At 43.5% G+C, this 13,982-nt stretch overlaps 1 protein-coding gene across 3 annotated transcripts in view; it reads right to left on the bottom strand.

The window, feature by feature from the left end:
- ncam2 (neural cell adhesion molecule 2) overlaps positions 1-13,982 on the bottom strand; it is a 162,157-nt gene that overhangs the window by 79,042 nt on the left and 69,133 nt on the right. For all 3 annotated transcript variants that reach the window (XM_026160121.1, XM_026160119.1, XM_026160120.1), the window contains one exon: positions 3,363-3,508. In XM_026160121.1, coding sequence (XP_026015906.1) covers positions 3,363-3,508 — 146 coding nt within the window. The remainder of the gene's footprint in view (positions 1-3,362; positions 3,509-13,982) is intronic.

Here is a 13,982-nt window from a genome sequence, read left to right as displayed (position 1 = left end):
CGGCCAGCTGGTGGATTCAAACTCAGGAATGGCTTGTTCTGGGGCAGTGGTGCTAACCACCACACCACTAGGCGAGGTCAAAGTGGCATTTATTACATGCTAACACACATGGATTTGGAATACATACAGCTCTAATTGCAGTGTGGTGTACTAACTGCCCCCTCAATGATTGGGGGTAGTGAGTTACTTTGGTAAGCCTGTCAAACTAGACAGCTTTTCTTTTTCTTCAGCAACTGTGTTACTTTCAGTCTTTGTTACACGTGCCTCATTATGTGGTTTGCACTTCTTGTGAGAGAACTGCAGCTTTATACCTGTCTGCTTTCTTTTTTTAAATTTCAAAAACCTGGGTTTACTTGCCAGGTTATTAATCACAATGGTGTGACCGCTTCACTGCAGTCTTTCGGCACAGAGAAGTCAGGAAACAATTGGTTGGAGTCTTCTTATTTCAAGGTTTAGCTGTGAAATCAACAGTTGAATCACAGCAAATATGTCAATCTTTTCAGAAGTCATCTACACAAAAGCACGGAGTTAATGACACTTGCTCTCTAGCCTTGGATATTCTGAATGACTACAACAGCAGACAGTAACTTTGATCAGAAGCAAAACAATACCCGAGGTGTCACAGAATGCTCTGCCTCGATTCATAATTAAATTCCAGGAACTGCATCCCATTATGCACTCATACCCTGGGTCAGGGTGTTAGCCTGACAAAGAATGAAAAGGACGGAAGCAACACTATGTAGTACGTAACATTACATGTAGGACTTTCCGAAGCTTAACAACTCTAAACGGGAGACACGTGTGTGGCGGCTGGATATGCAGATTGGAGAGCAAATTGAGAGAGGAACATCCTGCTTTAAACCTAAATGACTGCTGCCATCCATCACGCCTCGCACTGCACGACTCATGTTTGTCTTTGCGTATGTTTAGGTGTGTTGGTTTGCACTGCGCATTTCCATAATTGCATTTGCTGTGGGAAGAGAAGCACTTACTCTCATTTTCGGCTGTGATTTATCAACCCGAGCGATTCGAGCCAATGCACACACTCATTTATCTCTGCGATGACCTTTTTCCCCAGCAAAAGGAACGGCTGCCATCTTTGTTTTTTTGGGGTTTTTTTCTTCCTCTTTTTTAAGCTGCTTCTTACCCCTTGCCATGGAAGCGAGTATGGTTTTGACATTGATGGCATGCCATTCAGGAATAATTACTATTTCAAGAAAAGGCTTCTTTCAGTTTGTCACTTGTGTGGCTGTTATTATGGAGAAAGTGAATAATGGATGCTGGGAGAAACAAGTAAAAATAGAAGCTTTGTGTCGCTTCGGTTAAACTGGATTGAATATAATGTCAGCGAGTCTGAGGGAGGTACTGAAGACAGAAAGAAAGTACAAACTAAAAGATTTGACCTGAAAACTTCAAGGTCCTGGCTTCCAAAATAACCAAAATAAAAGTGTTTACTGATTTCCCTTGAGATAATAATGTGAGTACAAGGTGAATGTGCATTTGTTGTTTGAGGGTCGCTCTCTTTGAGGCTTCACAGAGCGTGAAAATAAAATCTTGTCAAAAGGAAAAGATCCGGATCAATCACTCTGTAATGTACAGCAGTGGCACCAATGAATGGCTGTAATTGCAACATTTCATATAAGGCAGATGGGAATGCTTTAATTTTAACGGTGCAACATATACGAGTAATTAGCCGTTACTGTCTGCTGTTGCTTTTTTGTAGTCCGCGGCAATAAGAACCAAGACTTGGTTTTTGTTCATATATATAAAAAATAAAGTGACATTTTAATGGTCACCATGACAACAAAAGCTGGTATTTTCTCTGTAGCTCCAATTAAGCGACTCCATGACCTCGTGGGGTTTGACGGAGAATTTTAGGACACCTTTCCTTCATTAAAAAAAAAACAAAACTCATTAGTGAAACTCCTTAGAGTTGACATTTGGCAAATCCGTGGCTCTCACTAGAGAGAAATTGTAGTCATTTCATAGCCAAAGATGCATTTCAAACCACAAGAACACACAGCCACGAATAAAGATTTGTGGATTCAAATGACACGTTTGTTTCTTCTCCTCATCTTCTTCTTCGGTCGTGGGTGAACTCAGTGAAGTGTGGTGCTGCGTTTTGCTGCACAGTGACTGCAGTGTTTTGATTCACACCACTGACTGACTTTCTCCCATAGCAACAGTGCCCGAGGCTCACTGGTAGAGCCATCTGCCGCGCCACAATGAGAGACAAAATGTGACTTCTTCGAAACAAAGCTATAATGAAATTGAATGAAGCGATGCTTCCATAAAACCAGCAGCGCCTCCGTCTTCACCCCTCTGTGCATTACCAGTACGTGCACTGTTTTATTTGGCCCAGGACACACAATCTGTGGTTGACTCTCTAATGATTGGATTCTTTTAAGTCAGTTTTTGTACCTGTGATTATAATCAAAATACAATTTAAGTAGCTCCCATCCATATACATATGAATACTGTCAAATCTGTGTCTCATCTGTAATGTAGAGTGATCAGTTGTGACAATAAACTCAGGCATGTGACATAAGAATCGAATAAGATCAGTTGTGGAAATTGCCTTAACACATATCACCCACCTAAAAATTGTAGCAGAACAAGTAACAATAGCAGTGACACTCCCCGATGACTGTGGTCTCTCAGAAGACTATCCAGGTAGATCCTGAGCTGAAAACCTAAGGGTGTTTTTCCCTCCTCATTCCAGCAACACAACAAACACAGTAAACTAGACAAAAGACTCACACGGATGAACTTTCCACAGGATTCACCTTTACAGAAACACATAGGCCAGGGATGTCAAACTCATCCACTTTAACTGATAAAACTGCCCAGACATTTCTGTCATTTAATGGTTTATCTATTACTGAACTACTTTCGTGTGGTATGAATGGCAGTGTCTGTATCAATAGGCAAAGCTGTAAAACTTATGAAAATACAGTTAGGAGTTTAAAATCTGTGCACTTCTTCACATTTTCCAAAGCCTTCCAGTCGGCCAGATCGGAGTCTTTGCCGGCCTTATTCTGGGCCCTGGGCCTTATGTTTGACACCCCTGACATAGGCCTTACCTAAACACCCACAAAAGCAAGAGGTGCCAGACACACCCAGACGTCACATGAGCCTGTTAAGCAGCACTAAGGGGACTTGCACAGTATTAGGCAGGTGTTTTAATGTTTTGGCATATGGCTGTAAATGCATTATGCAACCCCAGTAAATTTCCCATAAATCCTTCCTGCCTAAGTCATATCCTTTGAGCACGACACTCATGCCGTAATTCCAGCCTATGCTGTACGATGATGAACACAAACACACACGCACAGCCAGATGGGCTTTCTGGCAGCTTCTACCTTGTCTCCGTCCACGAAGGTCTGACCGTCGCTGGCTCTTCTCCAGGAAATGTCAGGCAGAGGCTCGCCCTCAGCCACGCAGGAGATCATGGCAGCGCTGCCCTCTACGGCTGTCACGTTTTTCAGCTGGGTGATATGGGGCTGGACTGGAGATCACAGAGGACAAGCGGGGGAGAGAAGGTAAATAAGAGAAAAAAAGTGAGTAGAGGAGAACAGATTTGAAGGCCAGAAGAAAAGGTGTGAGTAAGGAAGGAGAAGTGAATAAAAGGATGAGCAGGAGAGAAACTGTCAAAGATCTAACTCATAAAGTGAGTTAGAAGATGAAGGCTATACCATGGGGTTTAAACACCAAGCTGATGCATGACTTTGGTACTGACAGAGTAGGCCAAGATAATTTATACAGTGCAGTCATACTCTACAGGTTTGATATAGTGAGAAAGCATGGCCTCTGGCCTATTTTGCACACACTCATTGGACTAGATGAGAAAACTGACTTTGCTAAAGTTTGAAAGAACAAATCAACTGATCCACGTTTTTTATTTTAAATGAATACAGATTTCTGTCTGGAAGGATGCCTCTCCAGCACCGTGTGATTTGCTTTTGGCACAGAGTGAGCACCGCGATAAGTGCTGAAAAGCGTGCCGTTGGGGGCTGGTCCCTGCTTGCCTCCCCCTGATAAGATGCTCTAAGCAAGCCCTGAAACCTGATGCATGTCAAGGGCATAGAGCATGTCACATGAATCATGGATTACTTCTTTTTCCCCCCCACACACACTGCACTTACGTTGTTAACAGGGTGCTTGCAAAGTAGCATGGCATAAAATCCGAAAGGCAAAGGGAAGTGAACAGGAAATAGTGACTACTGTACTGAAGGCTTTTAACACCACCCGGGGGGAAGTGTTTGGCAATTTCACATGGCTTCAACCTCGAGGTGAAGGAGCCATCTTGAGGGATTTTGGGAGCTTGTCAAAACATGGGGGTCACAAAAACATACACACAGGCAACCAGGCAAATATTCCTCTGCCTACAAGGACTTTTAGTAAGTGACCAAACTGCGTAGGCACAAATAACCAACAAAGATGGTTAGACAAAATTAGCCTGAATCTCAACTTTAATAAAAAAAAAGGTTTACAGTAACAATAAACTCACTAAAAACATTCACGAAAATGGCTCGATTTAACTTACTGTATTCATGAGAAATTCACAAGTTTTGTTATTGGATGGTAGATGAGACATGGTTTAAAGGTTTAGGATGATATCACTGCAACAGCCCTTTAAAAAGGTTCTTGGTTTGAAACAACCCTTCTGGAAGTAATAAAAAAATCATTAAAACTACAATCATAGGTGGGAAATGTACACAGATGCTTCACACAGAGAAAAAGTTGAAGTACTGATTCAACTTCTTTACTCAAGTCAAAGTGAAAAAGTTCTGGCTCTGAATGAATGTACTTACAGCGTCAAAGTAAAAAGCAGCTCTTTGAAGGACTTTTCAAGCAGCTATTTTTGTGTAACTGACCTTCGTTTCCTGTCATGATGTCACAAACTGTACTTTTCTCTGTCATAGACGGGTTTGCTTTGCACTCGTTTTCCCCGAATATGTTATTTTGCCTCTTTCATCTCTGTCTCAGATCCCTTCCCTTCATTTAGGTTCAAATCAGTTTGATATCGAGAAGGCGCGCAGTGACAGGAAATAACAATAGCAGCCCTCACATATCTTGAAGCAAAAGTAATAAGGCTCCTTTGAAAATGTACAAATGTTGGGAGCGAGAGTAAGAAAAAGCTTACTTTCTCACTGTGTCAGAAAAACAAAGGGTTCTAGTAAGTTGTAGATACTTGGGGATACCTAGGGATTAGCGAATGGTCAGCTGCACCAACAAAGAAAACAGCCAATAAACAAGAAAAGGGGGTTTGTCAGATTACTGTATTTGGAGATAAAATAGTAAGATATAGTTTGAGCAATTTAATCAGGTATGTGCAGAGGTTAATGTGGGCTGGATAATCTAGCTGTACTCTAACTGTACTGAGAGAATTAATAAGCAACGCAATCTTACATGCATTGAAGCAGGTTAATGCATGTCATTCTTGAATGAGTTAATCTTTCATGTGCTGCAACAAGGCATTGCTTCTAGTGACAGTGTGGAGTTAGTGCACAGTGGTGAGAAAATAATGACATCACACAGCCCCGTTACACCCTCCAAGGTTCAAGGTTCAAGGTTCTTCAAGGTTCTTTATTATTTGTCACATGTATAGTTATACAAGTATAACACACAGTGAAATGTAGCCTGACACGCTCCTCGACATGTGCAAAAATTGGGGGGGGGGTAGAGGAAGAACATTATATATATATATATGCACATATAGTATATACACTGGGTGAATGTGCAGTAGTAGCAGCAAGCAGGTGAATTCTGTACATTAATATGAATAGATATCTGACTATTTTACAGGATAGACAATATAAACATATTTAAAATTAAAGGAATTGAAATGTACATTGTGCCTTGGTTTAGTGTCTGGAAGAGTCCTGTCTCAGTCAATTATAGATGATGTGAGAGGGCGGGTGTGTGTGTTTAGGGCACGGATGGCTTGGGGATAGAAGCTCCTCTTGTCACGGCGGGGTGCGCCGATGTGTGTGGAAACAGGACCCAAAAGCAGATGATGACGAGGAATTGTAATGATTAACAGAAAGGTGAACCTTTAATGCGATGACGGCAGGGAAATGAACCAAGAGACCAAAAACAAACAGGCAAAACACTAAGAAACAAAATACTAAATGGTACTGAGACCAAAACCTAAACTATGACTGTGGTGGAAAAATAATAAACAAAGACCATGACTAAGACTAATAATACATAACAGATGAAAACTAGAACTATGACTGAGGTGAGGTAAACAGGCTAAGACCATGACTAAAACTGTGACCCTGGTGAGATAAACAGACGAACCGACAATGGCATGAAGAAAACAAAAGGCTTAAATACAGACATGAGGTGATCAGGGGAAGTGGGGACACATGGGGGAACAGCTGACAGACATAAACCTAATGACAGGACCAGGAGAGAAAGCTAAATACAATGAACAAAGAACACATGACATTGTCAAAATAAAACAGGAAATACTAACAACTAAACATGGCAACACAACTCAACAGACCCCAACACGTGATGAATAAATACCAAACCCCAAAACATAGAAAACCCAGGAACAATAACCAATAACTGCCTAAACTAAAGGCAAAATAGGAAATAACACAAACTAATAACATATCAAAAAATACAAAGAAAACTCAGAGTGCTGGGTCGGAGACCCAGCCTGTGACACCTCTTGAGTCTCTCTGTCCTTGCCCGGAAGATGCGGAACCTTCTACCAGATTGCAGAAGTTGGAACAGTTTGTTGCCAGGATGGGACGGGTCCTTCAGTATCTGCGCTGCTCTAGTCCGGCATCTCCTGGTGTAGGTGTCCTGAAGTGGGGGGAGAGCAATCCTGCAGCAGCGTTCTGCTGTACGGATCACTCTCTGGAGAGCTTTTTGGTCCTTCACACAGCTGTTCCCGAACCACGATGTCATGTTCTGTGTGAGGATGCTCTCCACAGCGCCTGTATAGAAAATCCTGAGGATCTTTGGAGAGACCCTGAACTTCTTCAGTTGTCGTAGGTGATACAGGCGCTGCCTAGCCTTTTTGGTCTGGACCTGAATGTGGGCAGCCCATGTCAGGTCTGAGGAGATGTGGACACCAAGATACTTGAAGGACTGCACCCTCTCCACTGGAGCTCCATTGATGATAATGGGCTTGTAGTCTCTGTGCTGACCCCTTCTGAAGTCCACCACCAGCTCCTTGGTCTTGCTGACGTTCAGCTGGAGGTGGTTGTCCTGGCACCACGATGCCAGATTCTTCACTTCATCCATGTAGGCCGCCTCACCGTTGTTGGAGATGGCACCCAACACCACTGTGTCGTCAGCAAACTTCACAATGGTGTTGGAGCCATGGGTGGCCACACAGTCTGAAGTGTAGAGGGAGTAGAGCTGTACATCTCCGTGTCTCCTGATGACACCAGACAAATGGATGCCCTTTTTAACTGTATCTTGGATATAAGATCTTGGATGGCAGAAAACTTTTTACAACTTAACCAGGACAAAACTGAAGTTTTAATTGTCGGTCCTGAGGCTCAGAGAGAGAAACTCTTGCCTAAATTAGAGGCATTTTCACTATGTCCTTCGCTACAAGTGAAAAACCTGGGTGTTATTTTTGACTCTGAGCTTGGTTTTATCCCACATATTAAACATGTAACTAAAATTGGATTTTATCATCTAAAAAATATAGCCAGAGTCCGCCCTATTCTCTCTCGGGCCAACACGGAGATGCTGATGCATGCTTTTATTACCAGTCGCATTGATTACTGTAATGCCCTGCTCTCTGGTCTTCCTAAGAAGAATATTTCAACTTTACAACTCTTGCAAAACTCGGCAGCTCGTGTGCTGACGAAGACCAGAGGGCGGGCCCACATTACACCGGTTTTAGAATCGCTGCACTGGCTCCCCGTGTGTTTCAGGATCGATTTTAAAGTTCTTTTATTGGTTTTTAAATGTCTTAATGGTCTTGGGCCTTCTTATCTCTCAGATCTGCTTTTACCATACGAACCCTCGCGGACCCTGAGGTCCTCTGGTACTGGCCTTTTGATTGTCCCTAAAGTCAGGACACATACTCACGGAGAGGCAGCTTTTCAGTGGTATGGTCCTCGTCTGTGGAACAGCCTGCCGGAGGAGCTCAGGGCCGCAGAGAACGTACATGTTTTTAAGAACAGGCTCAAGACCCACCTTTTTAATTTAGCTTTTACTTAGCGTTTATTTATTTTATGCTTATTTATTCTATCCTGTTATTCTATTATTAATTTAGGATTTACCTAATATTTGTTTGATTTTATTCTTATTCGTTTTTTAATCTTCTTATTCTATTTATATTTATATTGTATCCTGTTCTTATTTATTTTATCATTTTACCCTATATATATTGTATTGCGTCATATCTCCAGTGTTTCCTCGGAGGGCGCTCTCTGCACCGGGGCTGTTATTGACCGTGGCTGCTGGGTCTCTGGGGTCCTCTCAGACTGGCTGGGGGGCTCCTTTGCCTCCCTCCTGCTGTGTGCCCAGCCTGGAGGCTGCGGTCTGTGACCGGCTCCCGGTGCAGACGGCTCCCTGTTATAGTGTTTCCTCACTTGGCTCATGCGAGCCCAGCCCAATTTTTACTCTTTAAGTGTGCGCGTGTGTGTATGTGTGTGTGGGTGGGGGGATATATGTGTATTGAGAGTGTGGGGAGTGAGTTGGAGGGTGGGGTGGGCTGCTTTTAACTATGTAAAGCACTTTGTGCTACATTTTCTCTGTATGAAAAGTGCTTTATAAATAAAGATTGATTGATTGATTGATAGAGCAGTGGCGAGAGGACACATCCCTGATGTGCTCCTGTGTTGATGGTGATGCTGTTGGAGAAGCACCTGCCCACCCTCACCACCTGAGTTCTGCCAGTGAGGAAGTCCAACACCCATGCACACAGACGGCTGTTAAGTCCCAGATCCCTCAGCTTTGTGAACAGTCTGCAGGGCACTATTGTGTTAAACGCTGAACTGTAATCAACAAACAGCATTCGCACATAGTTACCCTGTTTCTTGTCCACGTGGCTGAGAGTGGTGTGTAGGACGTGGGCGATGGCATCCTCTGTGGATCTGTTGGATCTGTAGGCGAACTGCAGCGGATCTGTGGTGTCTGGGATGGAGGAGGAGATGATGTTTTTCAGCAGCCTCTCAAACACCTTCATTACTACCGAGGTCAGTGCAACTGGCCGGTAATCGTTCAGGGATGAGGGTTTGCTGTTCTTGGGCACAGGGATGATGGTGGATCTTTTGAAGCATGTGGGGACCACAGACTTCGCCAGGGACTCGTTGAAGATGTAAGTGAACACACCTGCTAGCTGGTCAGCACAGCAGCGCAGCAGACGGCCGGTGATACCGTCTGGCCCCGCCGCTTTCCTTGTGTTCACTCTCCTCAGTGCCGCTCGGACGTCATGCTCCGCGATGCTGGTCACCGGTCTCTCGCTGATGACATCACTGTCCTCGGTAGTCAGGCGGTAGATAGCATTAGCCGCCTGGCTAACCTCGAAACGGGCGTAGAACCGATTCAGCTCGTTGGTGAATGCAGAGTCGGCGTTGATCGGCGCAGTGTCCCTGGCTTTGTAGTCCGTACTGGTGCGTAGTCCGTGCCACATACTCCGTGTGTCGCCCTGGTGGAAGCGGGACTCCACACGTTCGCGGTACCTGCGTTTGGCATCTCTCACCGCGCGCCGCACGCCGTATGAGGCCGCTTTGTAGGCGCTCATATCGCCAGTGGCGAGACCCGCGTTGTAGGAGGCGGTCCTGGCGTTTACTGCAGTGCGGATCGATCTGTCCATCCACGGTTTCTGGTTTGGGAATGTGGTGACTCTCGCAGTGGGGATAATCTCCTCCGCTAGCATATTGACGAAGCATACTGCTACTTCCGTAAACTCGTTGATGTCGACTGCGCATGCTCTGAACATGTCCCAGTCTACGTCGTTGAGTGCGTCCTGTAGCGTAGCTTCTGATTGGGCAGTCCACCGTTTTACTTCCTTCGTGGTCACGTCTTCCCTCCGTATGCTTTGTTTATACTGGGGAATGAGGAAGATGGCGTTGTGGTCAGACTTCCCAAAAGCCGGGTGTGAGACAGCTTTGTAGCCCTGCTTGTATGGCGTGTAGCAGTGATCCAAAATCCGATCCCCTCTCGTTGGACACGAGACATGCTGGTAAAAGTTTGGCATGACTTGTCTGAGGTTCGCTTTGTTAAAGTCTCCTGCTACAATGAGGGCTGCGCCCGGGTCCTTGTTTTGAAGCGAGCTCAGCACATCATGTAATTCGGACAAAGCCATACCTGTGTCCGCTTGGGGTGGGATGTAGACCGCCGTGGCGAAGACTGAGGTGAACTCACGGGGCAGATAGAAAGGGCGGCACTTAATGCTCAGGAACTCCAGATGTGGCGAGCAGCCGCTGGAGAGAGTAGAAATGCTCCTGGCATCACACCACTTTCTGTTTACCATGAAACACACTCCCCCACCTTTGGTTTTGTTCGACTCTGCCGTTCTGTCCGCGCGGAGCACAAAGAATGAATCCGACGGAGTTACGGCCTGGTCCGGCACGGTGGGGGACAGCCATGTCTCTGTGAAGCACAGAATGTTGCAGTCCCTCATGTCACGTTGGAAGATGACCCTTGCTCTTAGGTCATCGAGCTTGTTCTCCATGGATTGTACATTGGCCAGTAGGATACTGGGCAGTGGTGCGCGATGCGCCTGCTGTCTCAGTCTGTTCCTAATACCAGCGCGTTTTCCCCGGCGCTTCTTTGTTCTGCGCCTCGGATGAGCGGCCCGTCCTCCAGACATTAGTTTTTTTCTTTTTATTACTTTGATGCGTTCATGGTGCAAATGTCAATGAAGTTGTGCATGTGTCAAGCTAGCACTACAGAAGGCGAGCTTCCATGAATGGAGTAAAGAATTTTTAGGTGGCAGGCGATTGCAGCTCATCAAACATCATCAAAAGTTGGTAAGCTAACGGTACAGTTGGGAGACAAAGGGGGATTGCACTTTCCACAACCTAGCAGCAATACTGTGGAATGGTTTACCTCCTCTACGCACCATCGACTCTGTGGCTTCTTTTAAAAAACAGCTGAAAACACATCTATTTAGATAGACATCTGGGTCATGTTCTTGTTTTTGTGTAAAGCACTTTGTAACAGATTCCTGTAAATAAATTTTACTTACTTACTACTAGTCTAAGGAGCTTGGAAAAAGAAAAGCATCTGGACTTCTTTAAATTGCTTGAAGACGTTTCACCTCTCATCCGAGAAGCTTCTTCTGTCACGATCCTGGGTCTTTTGACCCAGCGTTTTGAGTTTTAGTTTAAGTTTAAGCCCTTCAGGTTTTCTAAGTTCATTTTTTATCATGCCTAGGTTGTTCTAGTTCTTTGTTATTAGATTCCCCTTGTGTCTTCCGCCCATGTCAAGTCTCCCTTCCCCTTCATGTGTTTAATGTCTGTGTCTTACGTTTTCAAGTTCAGGTTGTCATGTCTGCGTCTTATGTTTCCTGTTTTATTTTGAAGAGGTCTGGTGTTCCTGTGTTCATCGTGTTAAGTTTTTCTCTTCCACTGTGACGTCGTTATGTTCATGTGTCGGCTGTTTCTCCATGTGTTCCCACTTCCCTCATTATCCTCCTGTGTGTATTTAGTCCGTGTGCTTTCAGTCATTCTTTGTCAGGTCGTCTGCTCATCCATGTCACAACTTCAGGTATCTATGTCAGTTCACCATGTTTAAGGTTTTTTCATGTTTAGTTTTAGTTCACCCAGTTTAGGTTATTGTTTAGTTTCATCAATGCCCTTTTGTTTGTACCCTCTTTGCTAGCTTCAATAAACGGCTTGTTTTTTGTTAAATCCACGCCACGTTCAGTTTTTGGTCTGCGTTTGAGTCCTCTTTTGCAAACACCTACAGTCTGCCCCAGCCAGACTGTGACATCTTCAGTTATAAGGTAAAATGTTAGAGAGTCCCAGATTTAAGCCCTATGAGAGTATCCCCCCAAGAGGGACGATGGACCCCCTAATGATCCTCTACCTATTTACATAAGCCAATGTGTGAAAATAGGTGTAGGTCACAATCAGCCAAGGTTTCCTAGCTCCACCCTATCATGTGACTTCCTGAGGTGCATTGGTGACCTCAGGAAATCACACGATAGGGTGGGGGCTACGTTTCACAATGAGTTCACCCGAAACCTTGGCTGATGGACCCCCTGTCCATCGTCCCTCTTGGGGGGAACACTCCCATAGGGTTTAAATCTGGGACTCTCCACCATTTGACCTTAAAACTGAAGAACCTTCTTGGATGAGAGGTGAAACGTCTTCTAGCAACTTAAAGAAGTCCAGACACTTTTTTTCCCCAAGCTCCTTAGACTACAATGACCTGGATGACTGAGAACCTTCACAGACATACTTACTACTAGTTGCTGTATTTCTCAGGGAGAGTAACAAATGTTAACGTTTGACACAGACATTTTTTTCAAATATAAGAATTGCTCAGCGAAGTGAAATTTTTTGAACTGGAAATGCAATCAGATATTGGATCCATACATGATGTGTTGAATTATGTTTTTGTGAAACATCTCACAAAACGAACTGAAGTATAGGAGTTTTGCATTATTCAAGGTTGCATGAAAATTCTGCACTTTGACAAAAATGTCCAACTTAGTAGACATTTATGGTCCCAATAAATTGAGTCATTGGGGTTTTTTTTTATGAAGAATGTTTACATATGGCATGTGGTATTGTAATGTTAGTCAGCTAATAGCCAAGCAGCCAAGGAGCTAATGAGTCATCTCATTTTTACATTTTTTTTCTTGACTTTTGGCCTCCCTGTGAGTCCTGAATCTAACATCTTCCATATGCCAGCATGTGCAGAAAGTATCTTATCATTGATAAGACACTTTTATATTTCTATAAGCATTTTGGATATGATTGATGCCTTGTGCCCGGTCTCAGTGCAGTTATACGAATATCGGCAGGCAGTAGGGATGAAGCAAACAATAAAAAAGAAAATCACTTAACAATAAACATCTTCTCAAATCCCAGCACAAACAACCACATTAATGGCTTATTTACGCTACAACCAAGTCCTCAACTCTTGTTTTCCTCAATCAAGTCAAATAGATTTGCTGCGAATAGCAAGGATAATTTTACTTGTTTCAACAACAAATCAGCGCACTTCAGAACTCATTCAGAATCAAGTGTCCTTTTCTTGAAAATAGTGCAACAATCTGCTTGATTCTGTTTTGTGTCAATACAAAAGGCCACATAGAGAAGAGGCGAAATTATCTCAACCGTCGGGTTTTTCCCCCCCTTTTTTTGCTATAAGGCCCCATAATGAGGCACAATTTCTTTGTTAGGATGATGTCTGCAGAGTGAAAGATGTTAAAAGCATCATGTTCTGACAGCTCTTCGTGTGCAAACATACAAATACAGATTCAAAACGATCCGACTGCCAAACACAGAAAACTGTTAATGGCTGAAACTGGTCTGAACCAGTTCTACAGTTCCTATCCACAGCTGTTTGCCTCAAATGCCCTTCATCATAAAAATATTAAATGAAAAAACTCACATTTGTCAAGCGTGATGCACAAACCACTCTGCAGGGACTGCTATTAATAATGTTTTATTGAAAACATTTCCTCTTTAAATGAGAAGCGTTCTTTACGCTAAAAGACAAAAATCCTAAATTTATTTGACCTTGGATTTTTACTAAGTGAACTTTATTCTTATTCAGTTTGTAAATTCAAATGAACTTCTTTAAGTTTCTCTTAAACTCAGCATGACAAAAAAACTATTAGTATTTTACTCTAACACATGGTAATACCTCTAATTACGCTTAATTATTCTAATTACAGGTATTATAATAATTGTACTTGCAAATGTTGTATTTTGCTACTGCACATTGTCAGCCCTGGCAGGCTCAATCCTAACCATAACCCATGAAAAAGCCATTAATATGTCAGAAAGAGAAGAAAGTGGCATAAATGTACAGTTTGT

Source organism: Astatotilapia calliptera, chromosome 23 (assembly GCF_900246225.1).
Source record: "Astatotilapia calliptera chromosome 23, fAstCal1.2, whole genome shotgun sequence".
NCBI lineage: Eukaryota > Metazoa > Chordata > Actinopteri > Cichliformes > Cichlidae > Astatotilapia > Astatotilapia calliptera.
This window is presented reverse-complemented; position numbering and strand designations above follow the sequence as displayed.